This window comes from Dicentrarchus labrax, unplaced genomic scaffold (genome assembly GCF_905237075.1).
Source record: "Dicentrarchus labrax unplaced genomic scaffold, dlabrax2021, whole genome shotgun sequence".
Classification (NCBI taxonomy): domain Eukaryota; kingdom Metazoa; phylum Chordata; class Actinopteri; family Moronidae; genus Dicentrarchus; species Dicentrarchus labrax.
In genome coordinates, this window is record NW_026136705.1 from 2,598,258 (window position 1) to 2,619,690 (window position 21,433).

Sequence of the window (21,433 nt, forward strand, 5' to 3'; positions counted from 1 at the left end):
TTTTATTACACACACACACACACACACACACACACACACACACACACACACACACACACTGGGCCTCTTCCTGCATTATATCACTGCTGTTACTCAATCTCCTGGACTCCTGTGGTATTTGTTATTTTTCACAGTGTGGAGAAATTGGAGGATTTTGGGATCTTTGTGGAGATCCGTCAATCTTTTCTCTGCTGCTGTTCTTCTGCAGACAAAAATAAAATATTCAGTTTCTCCTCTAATCACACACTTTTATTACACGAGGAGCTTGCTTTTCACTTCACTTTAGTTACTGATACAAATAATCACATGCTAGAGAAGAAAGAACACCTGGACACTTGCAATACACTACAACTTTTCAGTCTTTAGACCTTCGTTAGGAACAAAGAACAATAAATATATAGTATAATCGATGCTGTCCATTACAGTTTGTTAGTTTTTGACAGTGGGATGTGGCTCCTAAGGACATCCCCTGGTCTCTGATTGGCCTCACCTGAGGAGGTGTTTGCTGTATCTTTCTGTCCTTAATATTCTTTGTTCCTCAGCTTCACCTGATGAAGGTCTAAGCACTGAAGTATCTTTTCAATAAGGTTTAGTGCGAGTGAAAGGACAGTGTGCTACAACGCCTGTCTGCAAGAAAACTCAATGAGCCTTCACAGTCAAGGTGACCAAGTGCTAAAAACATGGTGGTCCTCTTCTTCAAAATGTGATGCTGTCAGTGTTCCTCCAGTCCAGTGGTTCCCAACCTGAGGGTCGAGATCCCTACTACGGGGCGCCAAAGGGGGTCACGAGGCCTTCTTGTGTATAAGGCGTGCTAGAGAACGCCCATACATCATGTGACAAACAAACACAGGACTTTCACCAAGGAACCGCTGTTTGTGTCCTGTGTGAAACCAAAAGTAAACGTTAGGTATGAAACATAACTTACAATCTTTAACTAAAACCAAAATCAAGTCGTTTTTGTGCCTAAAACCAACCAATCTGTTTCACAACATTAACCACAAAGCTTTATTTTGAAAGTGTAACCAGATGATTCATATTTATTATCGCCAGCTCGACTGGAAGCTGCAGACTCCACTACAGTCTGTTGTGCAGTTGTCAGTCTCTCCTTTGATCTTCCCATCCTTCCTCTGATTCCCTCCTCATTCCTTATCTCTCTGCTTCCTCCTTCTTCTCTTCGCTCCTTCTCTAACTCATTTGATCCTCTTTTATCTCCTCCTCTCCAGTTTTACTCTGATTTTCTTACTACTATTTCCCCTCTTTTAACTGAACTCAGTCTGCTCTATAATTCCCTAATGTGTGTATGAGAGAGAGAGAGAGATTTTCCCATTCTTATTCATCCTGTACATTTGCTCATAGTCCCAGACAGCGCTCCCCCCCAGGGAAAAGAGTACAAGCTCAGCAAAGTGTGTCTCGACTCAGTTCACGCGACGAACTGGAGCTGATGTTAGAAAAAGAAAAAACTACAGCAAGTTCAGAGCATGGCGAGAGACACTGGGAGACAAGACATAAACAAACACACACACACACACACACACACACACACACAGAGGACACGTTGGTTGTATTTCACTGGCTACACGGATGGTTGCCGTGGTAACCCATCCGACCCATAAAAAAGAAAAACTGCAGAGGGATTAAAATTAAGAGAAAAAAGTTGTATCCCGTGTGTGTGTGTTTGTGTGTGTGTGTGTGTGTGTGTGTGTGTGTGTGAGAAAGGGAAAGGCGGCTCTCTGCCAAGACAGGAAGTTGTTAGGTCTGACTCTTTTACCTGAATCTACAACTCACTCTCGTTTTCAGGGGATCTCTCTCTCTCTCTCTCTCTCTTTCTCTCTCTCTCTCTCTCCCTCTTTCTCTCTCTATCTCTCTCTCTATCCCTCTCTCTCTCTGTGTGTGTGTGTGTGTGTCTCTCTCTCTCTCTCTCTCTCTCTCTCTCTCTGTCCCTCTCTCTCTCTCTGTGTGTGTGTGTGTGTGTGTGTGTGTGTCTCTCTCTCTCTCTTTCTCTCTCTCTCCCTCTTTCTCTCTCTCTCTCTCTCTCTCTCTCTCTGGTGGTAATTAATGGCCACATGTTGACCACAGAAACCACTAAGGGGCCCAGAGCTCCACCTCCACCTAATCCTTGCTTCCAACTAATCATCATACTCACTCAGACAGAAAACACACACACACACACACACACACACACACACACACACACACACAAACGCTTTCACTTTAAAACACAGAAAAGCAGTGAAAACACTCGGAGCTCCAACAGAAACATTAAACGTAGAACATCTACTATGGTTTCTCATTGACCTTGAAAACACACTTATACTACACACACACACACACACACACACTTATACTACACACACAGACACACTTATACTACATACACACACACAAACACACACGGCGATCTGTTTTACTTTACCACTGAATCATACAACGTTCTCCAACCAACCATATGAATGTAATGAGACAGAGAAAAACTTTGGATTAATGCGTCATTTTGGACCAAACTGATAAACACATTAAGCTTTTGGTTGTAGTTCATGAATGTAATGTTTCTCCTGCCTGTCAAACATTAAATATGCAACAAAATAAAATACTTTTTATTAATGTTGTAATGTAGAAAACGAATAAAACTGGACACGATGTCAAAGCCAAAGGACGTCCGTATACCTGACAGGAAGTAAGGGAACTACTAAAGGTGCCCTCCTTCTGTTATTGATTCTATCTTTGGGTTATTTTTTTGTTTTTTTGGAACAGTTTCCTTTGTTTGTTTCGTCCCTTATGGTATTGCGAGCAGCACGTGCATGATTCACTAACTGAGTTTGATAATATCGATCAAGTTTCTAACATTATTCACTTTAAAAATCCCTGTTAATTCACAGTAAGCACATTGTACAGGAGATCTACATTAAAAACAGTAATAATCCACAGTGGTCTGTGTGTATTTATCTGCTCGTACTGATGCTTCTCTGCATCTCCAGCATGAAAACGCCACTATGCTATTTCCATATTGTCATATTAGGGCTGACAAAAGTCAATTTATTGCATATTTCTAAATAAATTAATCTTACAGTCCTATAATCAAGCACTCAAAACATGTTCACACAGCACAAAAAGTAAAAAAAAAACAGCTGTTAAATGGGCTACAGCTGGTTTTACGACCGAGACGGAGAGAAGTTGAAGCGTTATTAAAACTTGGTAGTGATTCATAATAATAATTAATACTCAGCGTTTAAAAGAAGGCAACGTCTCACAGTTTTTACAGCCTTCTTGCTTCAGGGAGACGTTATTGTTTTAATGAATAACTAATGATTAACGGTAATCTTCTGGCGATGGGACAGCTCTGAATGTTTAATTTAACTATAAACCATGTTAATAAAATAAAACCCTGTCTCGTGCAGCGTGTTGGAGTGGTGACGGGAAGTTTGTGTGCGCCCTCTGAATCACTGCCTGTAGGAAGATAGATGGCGAGGGAGGAGGAGGAGAAGTGAACGTATTGACCCTGAAAAAGATGTTGAGTTCACGACCTGAATCTGTGATACAAACCAGTGGGATTACAGAACAACTCCAACATGAACGCTAAGATGTCCAAAGTCATCCATCGCCACTGAATGCATCGTAGCCTGAATGCATCTCTAAAAATCGGCTGTTTTTAGAAGCTGAGAAATGTTGGAGGAAAGGAAAAGAAGTAAGGAAAGTGGAGAAGGGGAATTACAGAGGGGCCAACAGGGAGGGATACTGAGTCATGTGGTTGATGTCCGCCCGTGGGAACAAGGGAGGAGAGAGGAGGGGAATTAGAAAGAGGAAAAGAGGGGAGTTAAAGCCTCTTTCTCATCCCTTCATCAACCATTTGATTTTCATAACAGGATTTGAGAGGAAGTCAGTTTGAAGTGAAACACTCCCAGCATTACACTGCAGGAAGAAAAACCCTCATTATTATGTATCAGCTGAACATAAGCGTGAGCTCAGGTCAACAGCATAAGCTACGATGTAACTCATTAATTTCACACACAATCCCGTGCAACATTCAGGTGAAATGGGAGAGAAAACTACAAATGACAGTGACAGGACCGATGTAGTATTGCTCCTCTTGTATTACTCCTATAGCGACGTCAGACTGAAAATCAATGCAGCAGAACCAAAGAAATCACCTTCTTCATTTTACACGTTCTTCCTCTACCTGGCAACTACATTACCCACAATGCAACTGGTGGGAAACTACTGGTATAGATTAAAGAGCAGGTCAAAAAAACTGTATATTTGGGTAACCGAAGTATTGAATAATACTGATATTTTCACATACTCTTGTTGCCGATATTAAGGCAGAAAAAGGGGTCTGAAACTTGCAGCATATTGCACTTCAGGCCACACCCCAACTGATGATGTAACAGCAGGTGCGTTGCCTTTGACAGCAGAGGGAACACACCTGCTGTGATATCATTGATTGGGAGTTGATCCAGAAGTAAAAGAGAGAGAGAGAGAGAGAGAGAGAGAGAGAGAGAGAGAGAGAGAGAGAGAGAGAGCAGCTTTCTTCCCTGGGACCAATAATCAGCCTTTAAAATCAGTTGTGGGTCAAAGGAAAAGGAATGTGGTTTCTCAGAGAATTAAGCTGGAGAAAAAAAGGCACCAAAAGAAAACACCAAACTCTGGTTCCCACTCACATATTTGGGATACTCCTGCCACACTCAGGGAAGCAGAAAACCTTCAGGAAGTAAACCCAGTATGAGAAAGTTCAGGCCCTTCTGAGTGACAACTTCCAGTGGAAATTGTTGAACACGCAAACCCTGGCGCTATCGAGCCCGGCAAAGTGACAACAGACATCCTCTTCCTCGGTATCAGTGGACTCTTCCCCTCAGGGGGGGAGGAAGCCCCCTCCAGAGCTTCACCGTGTCCGAGCCCTGGAAGCAGCTCAGGAGATCTGACTCCTGAACAAACTCTCAACCCCCGGGTGGAAAAAATCCCCTCATCCGACGCCTGGAACACGTGTTTCAGCGCGGCCTTATGCAACTCTGACCGAGTTTCACTTCTTTCTCTTTTTTTGGCAGGTGGAGGGTGGATGGTGGTGGGGGGGGAAGGAGATTGTCAGCGGTTTTTATAGAAGGAAAAGCACACATCCAAGAATGAGGGAAAAGAATGTGATTTTTTCTCATCACTACCGATTTCAACAGACTTGACTTAACCTCAACTACAGTTATTACAGATCATTTGGAAACCGCTGACAAATGATGAACGAGTACCAGAACTTAAATGTAATGGTGGACCATGGGCCAAATGCAAACACCTATTGTACTATACTGTATTGTTAAGATGCAAAATGGAAACCAGGATCCCAAATATCCTTAAATTCCTGCACAAAGTGTCCCCCTGGAAAATAATTTCTACGTATTTAAAGACAATTTTTACATCACAAAACCTAAAACAGCTTGAACATCGATCTATATATGTTTCTTGAATTACCGGTAATTCTTTATAGTTTTTTGCTAGAAACATCTGGCGGGCCAACTTTGGGCCCACTTTGAGCAGCCCTGTTCTAAACACACACTGTCAGCAGGAGTAGACAGATCTTCAGCTCTGACAGAAACTTTACTGAACACAAGATTCAAAGGGAACTGAACAGAAATCACTGGGAACCAAAGAAGAAAAGATTTTAAAAATTTGGACTTTAATGGTGTTTAATCATGAGTGAGTTTTTTGGGGGTGCTTGTACCTTTAACATAACACTAACTTATCTAGACGTATATTAATCCATATTCAGCTCTGTTTTCTCAACATTAAGATAGCTATGTGTCTGACTGGCTCTGAGCTTGACTTGTTTTTTCTAACTCTAACCATCTCACTCCTCATGCCGTAACATAACCAACCAAACCAACGAACGCGAGCCAATCACAGGCAGAGGAGGGCAGGTATCGGCAAAGAATTACGCAGGTGTTCAGGGGTGAGTACCATCGACAGGACGGCTCTCCAAAAGTGAAGCCAAAACATCACAATCGCCCCCTGGTGGCTGACTGCAGTACAGGTCATAAAGCTCGCTGCCTCCATGTTACGAGTACACGTCAGAAACATTTTAGGTCATTTTAGGTAGCTCTTATCATGCTTATGTTTGTTTAAGTGTTCATTATTCTGACAAGTTTGGTTTTAATTAGTTATTTTAAGTTATAAAAAGGCTGGACTTGATATCGCAGCACCAGCCCTGATCACAGATTCACCAGGAGGTGGCAGTACGCATAAGGAAGTAAGGGCACACATATAGGAAAGAAGCCTGAGTGTGCAATAAATGGAAAATCACAGTTTAGGAATATATGTAAAAGTTAAACCATAATTCTTCGCACTCATTCACTCACGTTTTTATTTTGTCCATCCAGTTATTTGAGGTAAATACGTTAAATATAATGTTTATCACGCACACACAGCACAGAGATTCATCAACATTATTCCTCATTTTATTCTCCAGAAACTTGGTGCAACTCAGGAAATCTGTGTGAAATCTAAAATATTAATAAACGGGCGACCGTGAGGGTCGAAAGAGACGAAGAAGACAGTCGCCTCGGGGCAACGATGTGCAGCAAAGCAAATGTGGAAAGTGGATGAAAAAATATGAAACAAAGCTTTTTGAATCGGGAGAGAAAAAAATGTTTTATACCTTGTTGGTTATTCTTTTGGGGAATGTTAGATCAATGTTTTCCATGTTTGCTGAGACAGTAGGAGGCGAGAGAGAGAGAGAGAGAGAGAGAGAGAGAGAGAGAGAGAGAGAGAGAAGATGATGATGATGAGAGATGAAGGCCCCGCGCCCGCCTCTATTGATTGTTTAGCCGTGTGCTTCTGCCCACATGTTAGTGATACAGTAAGAACCCACACAGGATTTAGGAAGGAGAGAATAAGAAGAAGAGAGAGGATGTTTGCACACACACACACACACACACACACCTACACACACACACTCACATACACACACACACACACACACACACACGGTAAAGTAAACTAAAAGGCGAGCTGCGTTTTGTTTTATCTTTCTTCCTCTCCTCTTTCCAGCTCTACATCTGGTCTGTGTTTAGAGGGACTTTCTCTTATCATCATACTGTACGTGCACACACACACACACACACACACACACACACACACACACACACACACACACACACACACACTGCTGACAGCCTCATAAACTCTCATTCTCAGTCGGCTCGCGTTAGTCATTCGCTCGCTCTTGAGCCGTAATGCAAATAAAGCGAAAATTGACGGCCGATACATTTGTGCAAAGTTTGCACAGAAGAGTCAAACAGGTTGGCAGCCGCGGTGCAAATCTCCCATCATGCAACTGGGGCTTACATCTCACTTGCATTGGAACTGCTGTTAGGTAAGAGTGACAGCGAAGAAGAGAAGCGTCAAATCCACACTTGTATTGTTGTGATATATGGATACAATCGATCACAGGATCATTTTACATTATTGATTGTTATTGTGAGACTCTTGGAGACGACTTGAAAGCTAAAAACAATGACTATTGTGTGCACAGAGAGCCACAGGTCTGAAACCAACCCGACCCGCCAGTCAAACTGTCTGTCAGAGAGAACCAGCATTAACTGTTTCAGCAGTTTGAGCTACAGTAGCTCGTCTGCTGGATCCGACCACACGGGTCAGCCTTCACTCCCCACGTACATCAATGAGTCTTGGACCATGACCCTCTCTCTGGTTCCTTCCTTGGACCACTTTTGATAGGTACTGACCTCTGCAGACAAGAGCTGCAGGTTTGGAGATGTTCTGACCCAGTCGTCTAAGCCATCACAGTGTGGCTCCTTGTCAAAGTCGCTCAAATCCTCACGTTGCCCATTTTTCCTGCTTCTAACACATCAACTTTGAGGACAAAATGTTCACTTGCTGCCTGATATATCCCACCCACTGACCGGAGCCATGATAACCAGATAATCAGTGTTATTCACTTCAGTCAGTGCTCATAATGTTACGGCTGATCGCTGTAAGGACACAATTAATTTATAAGGGTAAAAACGGTCTTAAAATACAAAATGCGAGCAACTGAGGGAAACAAATCATCAAAATCTGTAGTCTTAAAGGTCCAGTGTGTAACATTTAGTTGGCAGAAATATAATATAATATTCATAGGTATGTTTTCATGAGTGTTTAATCACCTGAAAATAAGAATGATTGTGTTTTTGTTACCAAACACTGGCTCTAGATAGCGCCTTTCGCATTTTTTGTGCATTTCGTGGCCACCATAGTTTCTCCTTGGCGTACGAAGAACAGACCCTCTACTCTAAATCCAAGTGTTAGTGTCACATTTCCTACCCCAAAACAGGACAATAATTAATCCTTAAATGACTCTTAAAGGTTCCTGTAAGTTCTTAAACTTCTCCTGACATGTTTGAAGACATAAAAAGACAAGAAATGGGAAGACAGCAGTGTCAAACTCTGCACAGACATCATTCAAACACCCAAATATGCAAAATACTCCTGGACTTTTACTTGCAGCATCATCTTGAATCTGATCTCTGGTGCTTCGACCGGCTGCAACTCACTTAAACTCCCAAAACTGAACCTCAAAGTCAACAGAGGTTGGGAAGGAAAACACAAAGGGAAAAAGCAGAGGAGGAGAGGAGGAGAGGAGGAGGTGACGGCGACAAAGTGGCAGGTAGAGAGGGACAAAACTCTAAAAACACGCATCACATTCCACCCTCCACACCCACAACGTGCTGCCTTCAGGAGCATCTTGTAAACCTGCACATCGGAGAGCCAAAGTCACAGAAAGTCACCAAAAAAAAAAAAAAAAAACAAGTCTACTCATTCCTACATCAGTTATTGGCATGCTCACGTGGTCTCCAATCCCCAATTTAAATCAGGTTTCATATAAAACCCTTTTTCCCAGCAGAACTGATCCTGGATCATTTCTGAACGCAGGACACCTCTCCGACCAGCTGACAGCAACAAACCCTCCAATAATAAACCTCTCAACTTACTCACACACTAAATGAATAAGCTCATTAACAAGATTATCTAGGAAAACCACAAATCTCTCCAGAAACGCATGAATTTTGGTTGATTTCCAAAAAGTTTGACACCACTTGATTTGACTCCACCAGACTTAAAAAAAAAAAAAAAAACTCCTTCAACTGCAAGCAGTGTAAAGTGACTCCAGGTGTGTGTTAATATTTCGATTTTTATTAAATGTCCTCTTACTTCTCGGTGGAGGTTTGCTGACCAGCTCCGCGACGTGCCTCTGCAGCCGGACCACTCTGCCCTCCAGCGCGCCGGACCGGTGGCACACGGACACCAGCTCCCCCTCCAGCTCCTCCAGGATGCTCACCGAGTGCCGGGACAGATCCGAGAGCTGCCGGAGCACCGAGCACAGGGTGAAGCCGCACACGTCCACCAAGTCCCCGAAAACCTCCGCCTGCCGCCGCTGCCGCCGCCGCTGCTGCTGCTGCTCCTCCTGCGGCGGACGCGCCTCCAGCAGCAGCAGCCTCCTGCCGTCGGGCTTGCACACATCTTTCGGAAGTACCGTCCGCTTGCAAAAAGGCATGATTCTCTCCCACCCAGCGACAACCCAAAAATAACAAACTCCGCAGACAGTCAAGTTATATCCCCGTGGTCCTTCTCCCTGCGGTTGGCGCGCAGACGCATAATCCTGCGGGAGGAGAAACTCCGCTGCTGTTGGAGACGCTCGGAGCGAGTTGCGCGTCGTGCGCACTCATTGTTTTTGACTGCGAGTGAGCTCTTCTGTGTTTTTTTTTTTTTTTTTCTTTCTCTTTCGGTGGAGAGGAGAGACTCAGCTGCTGTGAAGCTCGCTGTCAAAGCAGCCAGAGTAGCATCAAAAACATCCGGGTTTATCTTTCAAAATCAAAGCCTGGATTTATGTGGGGTTTTTTTTTTCCTCCTAGTAATTAAAACCATAAAAGTTGAGGATTAATTATGTAGTTAATCGAATTACAGCACTTATTCCGGTAAATATACACAGATATATGAGTTTATAGACTATATGAGGATAGAGTTAAAGTAGCACCATAGTAAAGAATTAGACATACTTTATTGATCCCCAGGGGTAAATTGAATAGAATAAAAAAAATAATACTTATATTACAACATCTAACACAGTATATAGAATAGAAATGTATGTATAGGTATATACACATATGTAAAAAATAAAAATAATATGAGCCTAAAGTAAAGAAAGTAGTAAAGAAAAGCCCACAATACAAATTAAACTTAAATAAATAAAGTTTGTTTTTCTCTAATATAGTAACAATTTTAATGAAGCCAGTTTAATACAATATTTTAGCCTTGCTTAATAAGGTTTCATGATTTTGGAAACATCAATACACCAATAAATTACTACACTGGATGTTTGTGGAGACAGTTTTGTACATTAATATTCCCTCCCTCTGTGCGTGCTTTTATTTTGAAGTTATAAAGCCCAGCATGAGATCTTATCTTTTCCGGCTTGACTCGGCGACTCGGGGCGCAACAGTCTGGTGTTTCCCGAGGAGGAAACCTGTCTGGAGCAGGAGGAGGAGGAGAGAGAGAGAGAGATGGAGGAGGAGGAGGAGAAAGAATGAGGAGGAAAGAAGAATGAGTAAGACGGGGGATGGATCAACTCCTCCAGGAGTCCTTCATGCACCTCTGCGCATGACTGTGCGCGCCCACGTGTGTCAGAAAGGAATAAAATGAGTGAGAGGCCACAACTGTCCAAATACTTTAGTGTGCAGTTGGTCTGGGGATGATTTTACCTCTTGAGGAACAATATTTTAGATAATAGTGGTGGATTTCCTGCTTTGTTCCAACATGAAAGTGATCCAGTGCAACAAAAGCAGATCCATAAAGAAAGTTTTCCCAGTTTGATGTTGAATCCCAAAATATTTGGGATGAATTTTGAGCCACACTGTTGAAAAAAAGTTGATTAATTCTCATTCTCATCTCAAATACTCATAATTTAAAGGTAAATGTCTTCATTAAAAGTTTTAAGTCAGAGTTAAACTGTCAAAAGTTGTGAAATAAACTAATAATAATTCATTATAATTCACATTTCTTAATTAGAAAAACTTGAATCTTTAAGTTTTGCAAGCAAAAAAAATCGACATTTGTTAGAATTAAAGTAAAAAACTAAATAATTTCATCTTTTTAGTTGCAATTATTTAATTTTAATAAGCTCTGAAATACAGAATTTGTAGATTTTTCTTAATAATAAAAGTGAAAAATGAAACAAAAGTATATTATTTCTTCAGAACTTAAAAGTTCAAAGTTTGACTTAAAACTTAAAACTCAAATAATTAAGTTTTCTTACAATTGAGGCTTTTTCCAATAAAATTAAGGAAGAAACTCGTTCCAGTGGCTCTCAGTGTTCCCCTGTCATATATGGTTATAATGCTTGTGTGTCCACATACTTTTGTCCATCTAGTATATAATCAATCCAACTTATATCTGTTATTGATCAGCTGATTGTTCCTGACACAGTTTGTCTTGTTACATCCAAATAAAGCCCGTTTGAAGGGAGCGAAACATGTCAGCAGAGACTCCTCGCTGTAAAAAAAAAAAAAAAAAAGCGAACTCGATTTAAACAACTGCGTCTGGAAACGAGGAGAAGAGGAACCAGGGGAGAAAAAATTCCTGAGTCAGAGACAACATGGAGCACTGTTAGCTCCCCTCCTCCTCCTCCTCCTCCTCCATCTTTGTCTCTTTACTCTATAAACTGAATACAGGTCCGGGCTCCTCCACTCATATTTCCAGATGGGCGACAGCGCTGCTTGAAAGCAGAACACACTTCTAAGATCACGCAGGATCAGAGACTGTTGGCAAAAGAAACCGCAGTGAACATTAGTTTCTGCACATTAACACACAACCACAGTCGACCTACAGCCTCACAGACAGGCTTTATATACTCACACTGTGCATCTTCACTAACCTCTCGTTTGTATTTACAGTCTATATATTACTACGATTAAAGAGGGTTAACTTTAGGAGTACTTATTCATATTTTTGTATGATTTATCGGATTGTTTAGAGCCTTAAAGTTCCTCACACAAGCATTTATTCACCTTTAAAACAGACATACAATGAACCTTTATTTATTTAAGATGTATATTCCTCTTTAGCGTCAGTGTGGAAGTAGATTTTAAGGGGTGATTCAGTCCCTCAGCATCCAAAAACTCTCTTTTTTTACTGGGATTTACATGTGTACGCTGGTATTTTAGAGCCTGACTGATATATATCAGCTGATTTTATCGACCAATATTGGTCTATTGCAGATAGCGGGTTAAGAAAATATCGAAAAATATCATGTCACAATATGTTGTTTTGTGATATTGCATCAATTCACAAAAACACTGTATCGAATTTTTGTGTTTAAACCAAGTGTTTGTCTTCTTTTTGAAACTGTGAGTTCAGCGTTTTGGTCGCCGCCGTGACAGTAAAACGGAGCCAGTGGATGTGACATACTGTGAGTAGATGTACGCTCATTGGTAGTTGCAGTTTTGACTCGCCTGTAGCCGGAAACAATGGCGGCTCGCCTGGTCATACACGATCTTGTATTACAGCTAAACAGTAAAAATATGTTTCTGAAACGATTTCAAGTGAGAAAAAAGTCAACTCAGTCACAGAATCTAGATTCGTACTTGATCAGCAATGCCTAGTTTGACAGTTTGATCTGAGTTTGGTGCGCTGAGCTGGACGGACTCACTGAGAGTGACCTGTCAATCAAAAGCATACCCTGCTTTATTGTCTATTTTACTCTAAATTGGACCATAATTTACTAAATGAACATCATAATGTATTGAAGAAGATGTTACACTAGCGACTGAGACCATAAACTCATCAGGAAACTGTTTACTGAGCTCATAAACGAAGTGACAAGTCGGCTCATTTCTCCATTAAAGTGAATGGGATCGCTGTGTTATTGCAGCCAGTGGAGCTCCCCCTGCTGGCCGTTACATAGAATGCAGGTTTTAAGACACTTCAATGTTGGCTTCACCTTTCAGACACAGAAACTCTGTTTATTATATATACAGTCAATGGTTTAAACCCCCCCAACCCCTAGATAGCAGTGTTGTAAACTGAGGGCTGAGATGTTGGATGTTACATCGACTGTGATCAATACAAATGTCCCCGTATTGTGATACATATGATATCGCCAGAATCTCGCCGATACACAGGCAGACATATCGGTCTCTATTGGTATCAGCGTATATGTCAGCTGATGTGAGAATGGTTTATAATGCAGGTTTTTATCCTTTATTTTCTCAGTGTTTATTTCTAGAATTGGTTGACAGTTAAGCTTGTATGTTTAATTATTTACCACGTTAAAGAATATTTGACTTATATATTAACCCTTGAGAACCTTTGTAGAGTCGTTTCAATTTAAATTCCAACTAAAAAAATAACAATATTTGCCGCTACATGTATAATCGATTAATTTTTTTCCCTTTTAGGTCTCAAAAAACCTGATCAGTCAGGTATTTATGGCAGGAAATACGGTGTACCTTCTTTTTTTTATCAGTTTTATCCACTAAAAAGTTATAAAATGTGTGTAAAATGTTGTTTATCGCTGCTAAATATGCTTTAAATGTTCATATTAATGCAGCAACCATGAATGTCGATGTCTCAGGTTATATTGAAGCTTTAATCTGGGTATCAGTTAATAAAAATATCAATAACAAAACAACTTTATGAATGAACAATCAAGCAACGGTCAAAAACCAAAGAGACCTGCAAACCCTCAGATATCAAGACTTAATTCAAGCAGTCCTGTCGCCGTGGTTACCAATGACCTATTAATCTGATGCGTTCACATATGTCATTGTTTTCACATGCCTCACATGAGTTTCCCATTAATATAACGTTACATAACACAGACACAAGATTATGATCAGATTTCACCGCGGTGTCTTCTACATTTTGTTTTGTGAGTTTGTTTTTTTCCTGCTTTTTGTCCGTGGCCCCTGAACGCATCGCCTGCTCCCGAGCCAAATCCCTTCTGGTCAACCGACATAACCAAACTTCACCGAGTGGTTTCTCGGGCCCTCCCCACAAAGCGACAACAAGTGTGAGACTAACACAAACAGACGTGGTCAGAGTCTCTGTAGGAGCCTCTCAGGGGACTCATGACGTGGCCCCCCTGGACTGTGAGGAGGAGGAGGAGGAGGAGGAGGAGGAGGGTGGAGATCCTTCCTCCTTCCTCCCTCTCCAGAGCTGTTTTTTTGTTATCCCCCAGCCAGCTGCTCACATCCTCGGCTGTAAATCTTACAATTTGTCCTCCGTTCACCTCCTCTCATGAGAAATGACGCATGAATTAAGAGTTTAATTCCAAAAATGTCGATTTGATTTGAATCTAAAGTTAATTTAATAATCGTTTTCATATGTTCCTTCCATCGGTGTTTTGAAGACATTTTCCTCAATGTTTCTGTGTACACGCATGACACATTGATTGTTTAACATTAATCACTGGGGACGTTCGCACATTGTCTGATTGCCAGTTTAATAGAATATCTGTCTATTGATGCTGAGAAAACTATGTCCTTGTCCTTGGATGCTATCACAGTTTAGCACGTTAGCAGCTCTTTATTGGATTTATTTGACAGATTGCACACTTAAAACCTTTTTTCTCTAATAACATTAAAACTGTTTTATGTTATTTCTGTGTCTTTTACATGAATCTTCAACTGAAATGTAGCTTTAGCTTCAGTCTTTTAGCACAATATCATGTATTTAGCCTTTAAGTCTCCTTAAAGTTTTATTCAAGTGTCCTTTTCCCACTTTTTCTATCATTGAATTTGACATATTTTATAGATATTTCATATTATATTCACTGCATAACAATAACAGTAAAGAACAACAGATAAATTGTACAATGAACTCAAACAATGAACAATAACTGCAGGAAGTTTGTGCAAAATGAGCGATTTAGATGAATTTTGAGCACATTATTTCCTGTGAATATTGATCAGAGATGAGTTTTCTTCTTTTTTTTTTACAATCATTCAAACTATCTAAAATTATAGAAAAGCAACATTTCATTTAGTGTGCTTCACAGAAATTAAGGTCATCGTTAAGGGAGTATATTTTAAAGCTTTATTAACACCTTCTAAAATCCCAAAACCCAGGTTGGGAACCGCAGTCTTAAGTCAGCTGAAAACTGTAAAAAGTCAGCGTGTTATCTATTATTTACTCACTAAATTCACAAAATAAACATTATAAACAATCAGTTCCACCAATCAGCCAGAGGGGGGCGCTGCATTGACGAGTCTTGAGAACTGAAAAACAGAAATATGTTTGTGTTGCAATTCCACAAAAACCGAACTCGCTTAAATACGGTGGGACCGAAGGCTTCATTATATTCCCCTCATAGCACATATTTATTTATTTACGTTAAGCTTTAAGGTAACTTCGAGTCATGACACAGCTCAGTGGTCAGAGAGGCCGGCCGTTGCTCACACATTGCTGTCGTAGAGCGTCATTTGTCAGTGCCTGCGAAAAAAGAAAAGGTACGATCATCTCCGCGCTGTGTTTCAGATATTGACGAGGTTACTGTGAGGTGGGTTGTACCTCTTGTACACGTTTATTTATGTCTTACAGAACAATACATCAGTTATTGATTAGGAATCGAACTACCTGCTGCAAACAATATCTGCTAAACCTTTTGTTTCTTTTGTTTTAAACAGCTTTTGACCTTTGACCTGACTTACTGTTGGTCGTTCAGGAGGTTTCTGCCGGGAGCCGAATTATCCGCAGAGGTCTCGTCCTCCTCCAAACAGACAAACACGGTGATACAAAGCGGTAAAAACACGAAATAAAGCAGATTCAGGGTAAAAACCAGTATAAGATGAGCTGCTGCTAACGTTAGCTCATCTTGTTTCTCTGATAATTTAAGATCCAGACGTCCGATGACTAAAATCCTTCATCTGGTTAAAAACCACCAAGATCTAAACAGTGTATTGCAACAATGTGGCTTAGAACTGGATGAAAAGTTCATTTCTGACAACTTCTGGCAGACAACCATAACGCTGACAAATGCACAAAGGGGGATATGACTCCATCGACAGGCGACCGATGAATAAACCTGAACAAAATGACAGTTTTGAACATTGTTGGAAACGTTTGGGACAACGTAAGTACACAACTCAACCAAATATATAACATAGGTCTAGTGTTTATAGACGTTTTAATGCGGAAATGTTACATATTACATCTTTAACGAGAAGAAATCAAACATCGGAGAGAATTAGTCATCATGCAACCCCTCAGATTTATCAGCCTGTTGAGGTTATTTATCTGATTCTGAGTTGAAAGTTAATATCTGTGTCATGTGTAATATGAAGAATCTGGCCCATGTATCAAAGAACGTCATTATTTACTTCAATTTCGTCCTTTTAATCATTTTGCCACAACCATTATCCGCCCTTTTCTTTGTCAGCTGAAGAACAACACTCCACTATTTCCCCCCTCCAGCTGCACATATCTCCACCGTACGGCACGGTGACGTTTCACTTCTCCTCAACACTTTCCAGGTCTCTCCACTTTCTCTGGAGCCTTGTGAAAACTCCCCGTTCGTCTTCTCGACTCTAGTGAAACGTACCCCCCTCCCTCCCACCCTCCCCAAAAAGAAAGCACATCTGGTCCTCAGAGCGCCCCCTGGGCCCCCTTTAGAAACCCCTCCCAGACGTGAACTTGGCCTACCTAAATGTTTTTGTTCATGCAGTCTGTGTCTGTCGTACGGAGAGGGGGGGGGGTGGAGAGACGGAACGGGAAGGAATTTCAACATAAACTGCCTTTTATTGACACAATTGAAAACATCAACATGAGAAACTCGAGAGACAGAAGTGTGTGTGTGTGTGTGTGTGTGTGTGTGTGTGTGTGCGCGCAAAAGAAATCGTATAATATAAACTGCGCTGGAGAGAAGAGGCCGGAAGGGAGCAGCCACATTACATCACCGTTACACTTACCGTGGCGTTCCTCTTTCTCTCCTCCTTAATCATTATCAGCGTTGTCAACTAGCCAATTGGTTGCCATGACAACCATGGTGAGTCATTTGTCAATTAAGCGATTAGTTAGCTAGTCACATCACAGCGGGTTAAGCTAGTCGTCAAAATCCCGCCTTTTTTTCCTCCCTCCGACTGTCACCGAGCCAATCGGCCAATCAGCCGACAGTCAGTCAGGCAGTCAATCACATGGAAGCAATTGATTAGAAACAGCTGTCCTCACCCTCTCTCTCTCTCTCTCTCTTCCTCCCTCCCTCCCTCCTCAAATGACTGAGTTCATTGTTTCAGCAGCTCAGCCCACGTTTCTGCACTCGCAGGGAGCTCGCTCCAAATTTACCTCCATTAGTTTGGACACTTGTACCTTGTTTTCCCTCCGTCTCTCTATTATTATTATTATTATTATTATTATTAACTCTACATGTAATACGGCAGTCCGTCCTCACTTTAATCAGCAGGATGAGTTTATTTCAGAGGGTACCGACACTGTAAAACCTGCTAATAAGTTAATATATCTCCAAAAATGTGTTGAAACGTATTACACTTAAAATTCCAAGTAACACAAACTCAATTTTATGTTAAAAACATTCTTGATTAAGCAACTTTTTCTTGTGAAACTGACTTAATTTTCTAATCTTTATTTGTACTGTGAAAAACAAAATGTTCTGTAACTTGTAAAACTTAAAAGTTAGTGTCTCTTAAAATTTCTAGTAAAAGCTGATTCATCAAGAATGTTTTTAACTTACAAAACTGAGCTAGTAGTTAAAATAACTTATCTTATAACAGTGAAGATGAATCTGAGGGGTCTCGTTCGATGGCCCCGAGAGCTCAACACACTGCGATCAAAGGTCCAGGGTGGTGGATTTAGGATCTAGTGGTGAAGTTGCTGCAGCCAGCTGAATAACGCTCACCTTCCCAATGTGTGTGAGAAACTAGTGATCAATACGAATGGCCGTATCTAGAGGCAGCGTTGGTTTGTAAGTTCTAGGACAATGAAGATGTCGACTGAAAACCGTTTTTCAATGCCGATATTTATAGAGCTGATATATATATATAATGCCAAGACAAAGAAAAGTCATGTATTATTCCATTATTGCATGCGAGTTACAATCTAATATAGACGCTTACTCACTCTTAGCCATTAATATGTTGTTTTAACCCTAAAAGGGACCTTGAAAATTAAGAAAACATCTTCACCAATGTGACAGTTTGCTTATCTTTTGTCTATTTGCATGTGTTTTCTTAAGATGCAGCACGTTGATACGCTGATTCAAACAATCACTAATATCAGTTTGCTTGGAAAAAGCCCAAAATGAAGATATTTTAACTCAAAAACAAAACATTATTAAAGATCACTGAGGTGGAATTAGAAATCAATAAATTGTTTTATTTCTAAATCTTCAGATATTCTTTCTAATAATTATTTTTTAGTGAACTTCAGCCTCACTTAGTGTAAAATGTGGCCAAAACTGATCATTTTAATCATTATTTCTGTTTTCTAAAAATTAATCTAAATTAAAGTGATAAGATAAAGATAACACAAGAAAAGACAATATAATATAATATTAAATAAATTAATATAATGAGACGAGACGAGATGAGATAAGACTCTATTCATCCCACACCGGGGACATTCTTGTTACAGCAGCTCACAATAGAAAATACACAGAAAAATAAAGTTATATATAAACTTTTATACACAGATTTGATTGATAATTGATTGATTTAACTGTACAACCTGATAATAATCTCTGTTTGTGATGTTTATAACAGTTAATGTGCAGAACTGATGCAGGATAGATACATTATGCAGATACATCCACAGCGTGCAGCCTTCCTGCTCCGTGTTTAATCCTCTGTAACAGAATTCGACGTTTTAGTTTTCTGCTCTTTTTGAGTGGATGTTTTTTTCCTCTGCAGCTCGTTTCTGTCTCTTCTCGCACCATCCAGCCAAAACACACTTCAAAGCCTCCGTGTGACTGCGCAATGCGTGTGAATCAAATGTGATTGTTGCTCCGCTCACAAGGGGGATGCAGAGCAGGACCAGAGCAAAGCACGCGTCTGGCGAGTCTCATATTTCAAATGTTCAAAGACTGTTTGTGTACATATATGTGTGTGTGTGTGTGTGTGTGTGTGTGTGTGTGTGTGTGCACTTATTTGTTTATGAGAACTGGTCCCGGGCCAATACAAATGGGGACAACGCTGCCACTTTTGATTTGTTAGTTAAACCACAAAAACCCTAAAAGTATTTAGGATCCGCCGTTACCTCACGCGCAGATGTGTTTAAACTGCAGCCCCTCGAGTCACGTGAAGGTCAGAGTTCGTCGTCACAGCGGGTGGATTCAAATGATCTGTTTTCAATTTCAGATACTTTTATCATTGCAGGATAATTCTAGTTTATTACAGCTGGAAAACTGAGAGCAAGTGCACCTCGATATGTCTGTAATAACTGCTCAATCACACCCTTTCTGCCCACTATTTGCTTCTTTTATGGGTTGAGAAAATCCTCCTACTTATTAAAGGTCCAGTGTGAAACATTTAGGAGGATCTATTGGCAGGAATATAATATTCACAGGTATGTTTTCATTAGAGTTTAATCATCTGATATAGGAATAGTTGTTTGTTTGTTAGAATGAGCTGTTTTTTTTATCTACAGAGGGTTTTTCTTCACCATGTTTCTACAACCACTCACTGACTGTAAAAGGGTCCTTTCACATTTTTTTTGCACGTTTCACAGCCACCGTAGTTTCTCCTTCACGCTTGGAAAGTGAGGGTGAAACGAGTCAGTTGCAATCTGAAACTACACCACTAGATGCCACTAAATTCTACACACCTTTAAAATGATCTCATGGGAATTTTTGGACTTGGAATGAACAGACGATACAATCTCTACTCTAAATCCAAAGGTTAGACATTTTCTACGAGTTTCGCAGCCACTGAAGTGTTGTTCAGTTAGCTGCAATCTACAACTTCACCTCTAGATGCCACAAAAAAAAAAAAACATACAGGTCCTTTATACTACATAAACAATTTCAAGACTCTCTTGGATTCGCTGGAAAACATGAAAAGTCGACTATATAGAGATACTATGTGGTTCTCACAGGACAGTGATGCCACAAACATATGTAATCTTATAAAACATGATGCATCATGCTTTAGATTAAACTACCCAACAGTTTATAAAGTAGTTCAAATGAGCTCAACCTTAAACATCTACAGCTGTAAAATGCAACATACACATTAAAACAGCAGCAATATGAATCCAAAAACCTCAAATAGGAACCATTTCACTGCACAATGAGTACTTTTACTGTTGATACTTTAGGTAAACATTTAGTTTTAAAGGTTTTTACTTGTAGTTCAGTATTTTAACAGGGTGGTTTTGCTGCTTTTGACTTCAGTGCAGAATCTGAATACTCCTCCCATCAGACTCACCGTCCTCACACACTGTCCTTACGTCTCCCTGCCAAAAATGATGGATTACTGTACTGTACAGAGTGTCAGAGAGCAGACGGTCATGGGAGCGAGCCATGCCCCTCTACAGACACACACACACACAGACACGACGATGACACACGTTCCCGCAGCGTGTGTTGTTATGATATGATTCATGTGTTGGGAGCGGTGGGATTAGAAGTGGACGTCACAGAGGAGAGAAGGGCAGCGGTGCTCTTTAGATCTTTTCCCTAACAAACACACACTCACAGGTGAATCTCAGGGCCAGAACAGGATACGTGACACACACACACACACACACACACACACACACACACACACACACACACACACAGAGGCGGTGTGTGCCAGGCCAGGTTTCTGCAGCGCAGAGCAGGCTGTATCGCAGCAGTCGCCATATGGACTGGTACTGAAGTCAGAACACAGAGAGATGGGAGGCAAAGATGGAGGGACGGGAGGAAGGAGGGAGGAATCGGTGACGGGAAAAAGGGAGACAGGATGGAGCGGGAGGGTGAAAGATGGCATGAAGGAGGGAAAGAAGAGGGATCGATGCAAAGGAGGATGGAGGGAAACGCTATTTGGGGAAGTATGGGAGGTCAAGAAAAAGGGGGGACTGAGGGGAAGATAGGAAGAGGGTAAAAAAGAGGAAAGAAGGAGAAAAGTTGAGAGAAAGACTATTTCGGGAAGGATGGGAGGAATGAATGTAGAGAAGGAAGGTGAGGGAGGTTGAAAGAAGAAGCAATACTAGAGCAAATTCAAACAGGGATAGATGGAAGGAAGGATGGAGGGAAGGAAGGCTGAAGGGAAGAGGGGTCTAAGAAACGAAGGAGGAAGCAAAAGGAGGAGAAAGGAAGAAAGGAATGTTGAAACAGAAAGGATGGAAGGACACTAAAAAGGAGGTAGAGAAGATTTAGAGGGGAGACTGTAAAGAGGAAACAAAAAAGAGGTGAAGAAGATAGAAGGAAGGAGGGGTCTAGGAAAAGAGGAAAAGAGACAAATTATGGAGG

The 21,433-nt window shown here is 40.9% G+C and overlaps 1 protein-coding gene across 1 annotated transcript in view; it reads right to left on the bottom strand.

Moving 5' to 3' along the window:
• The window catches only part of nhsl2 (NHS-like 2), a 156,654-nt gene extending 146,931 nt beyond the window's left edge, over positions 1 to 9,723 (bottom strand). Inside the window, exon 1 of the mRNA XM_051400422.1 lies at positions 9,187 to 9,723. Within this exon, the coding sequence (XP_051256382.1) occupies positions 9,187 to 9,529 (343 nt within the window). The 5' untranslated portion in view covers positions 9,530 to 9,723. The remainder of the gene's footprint in view (positions 1 to 9,186) is intronic.
• Between the last annotated feature and the right edge of the window lie 11,710 nt (positions 9,724 to 21,433).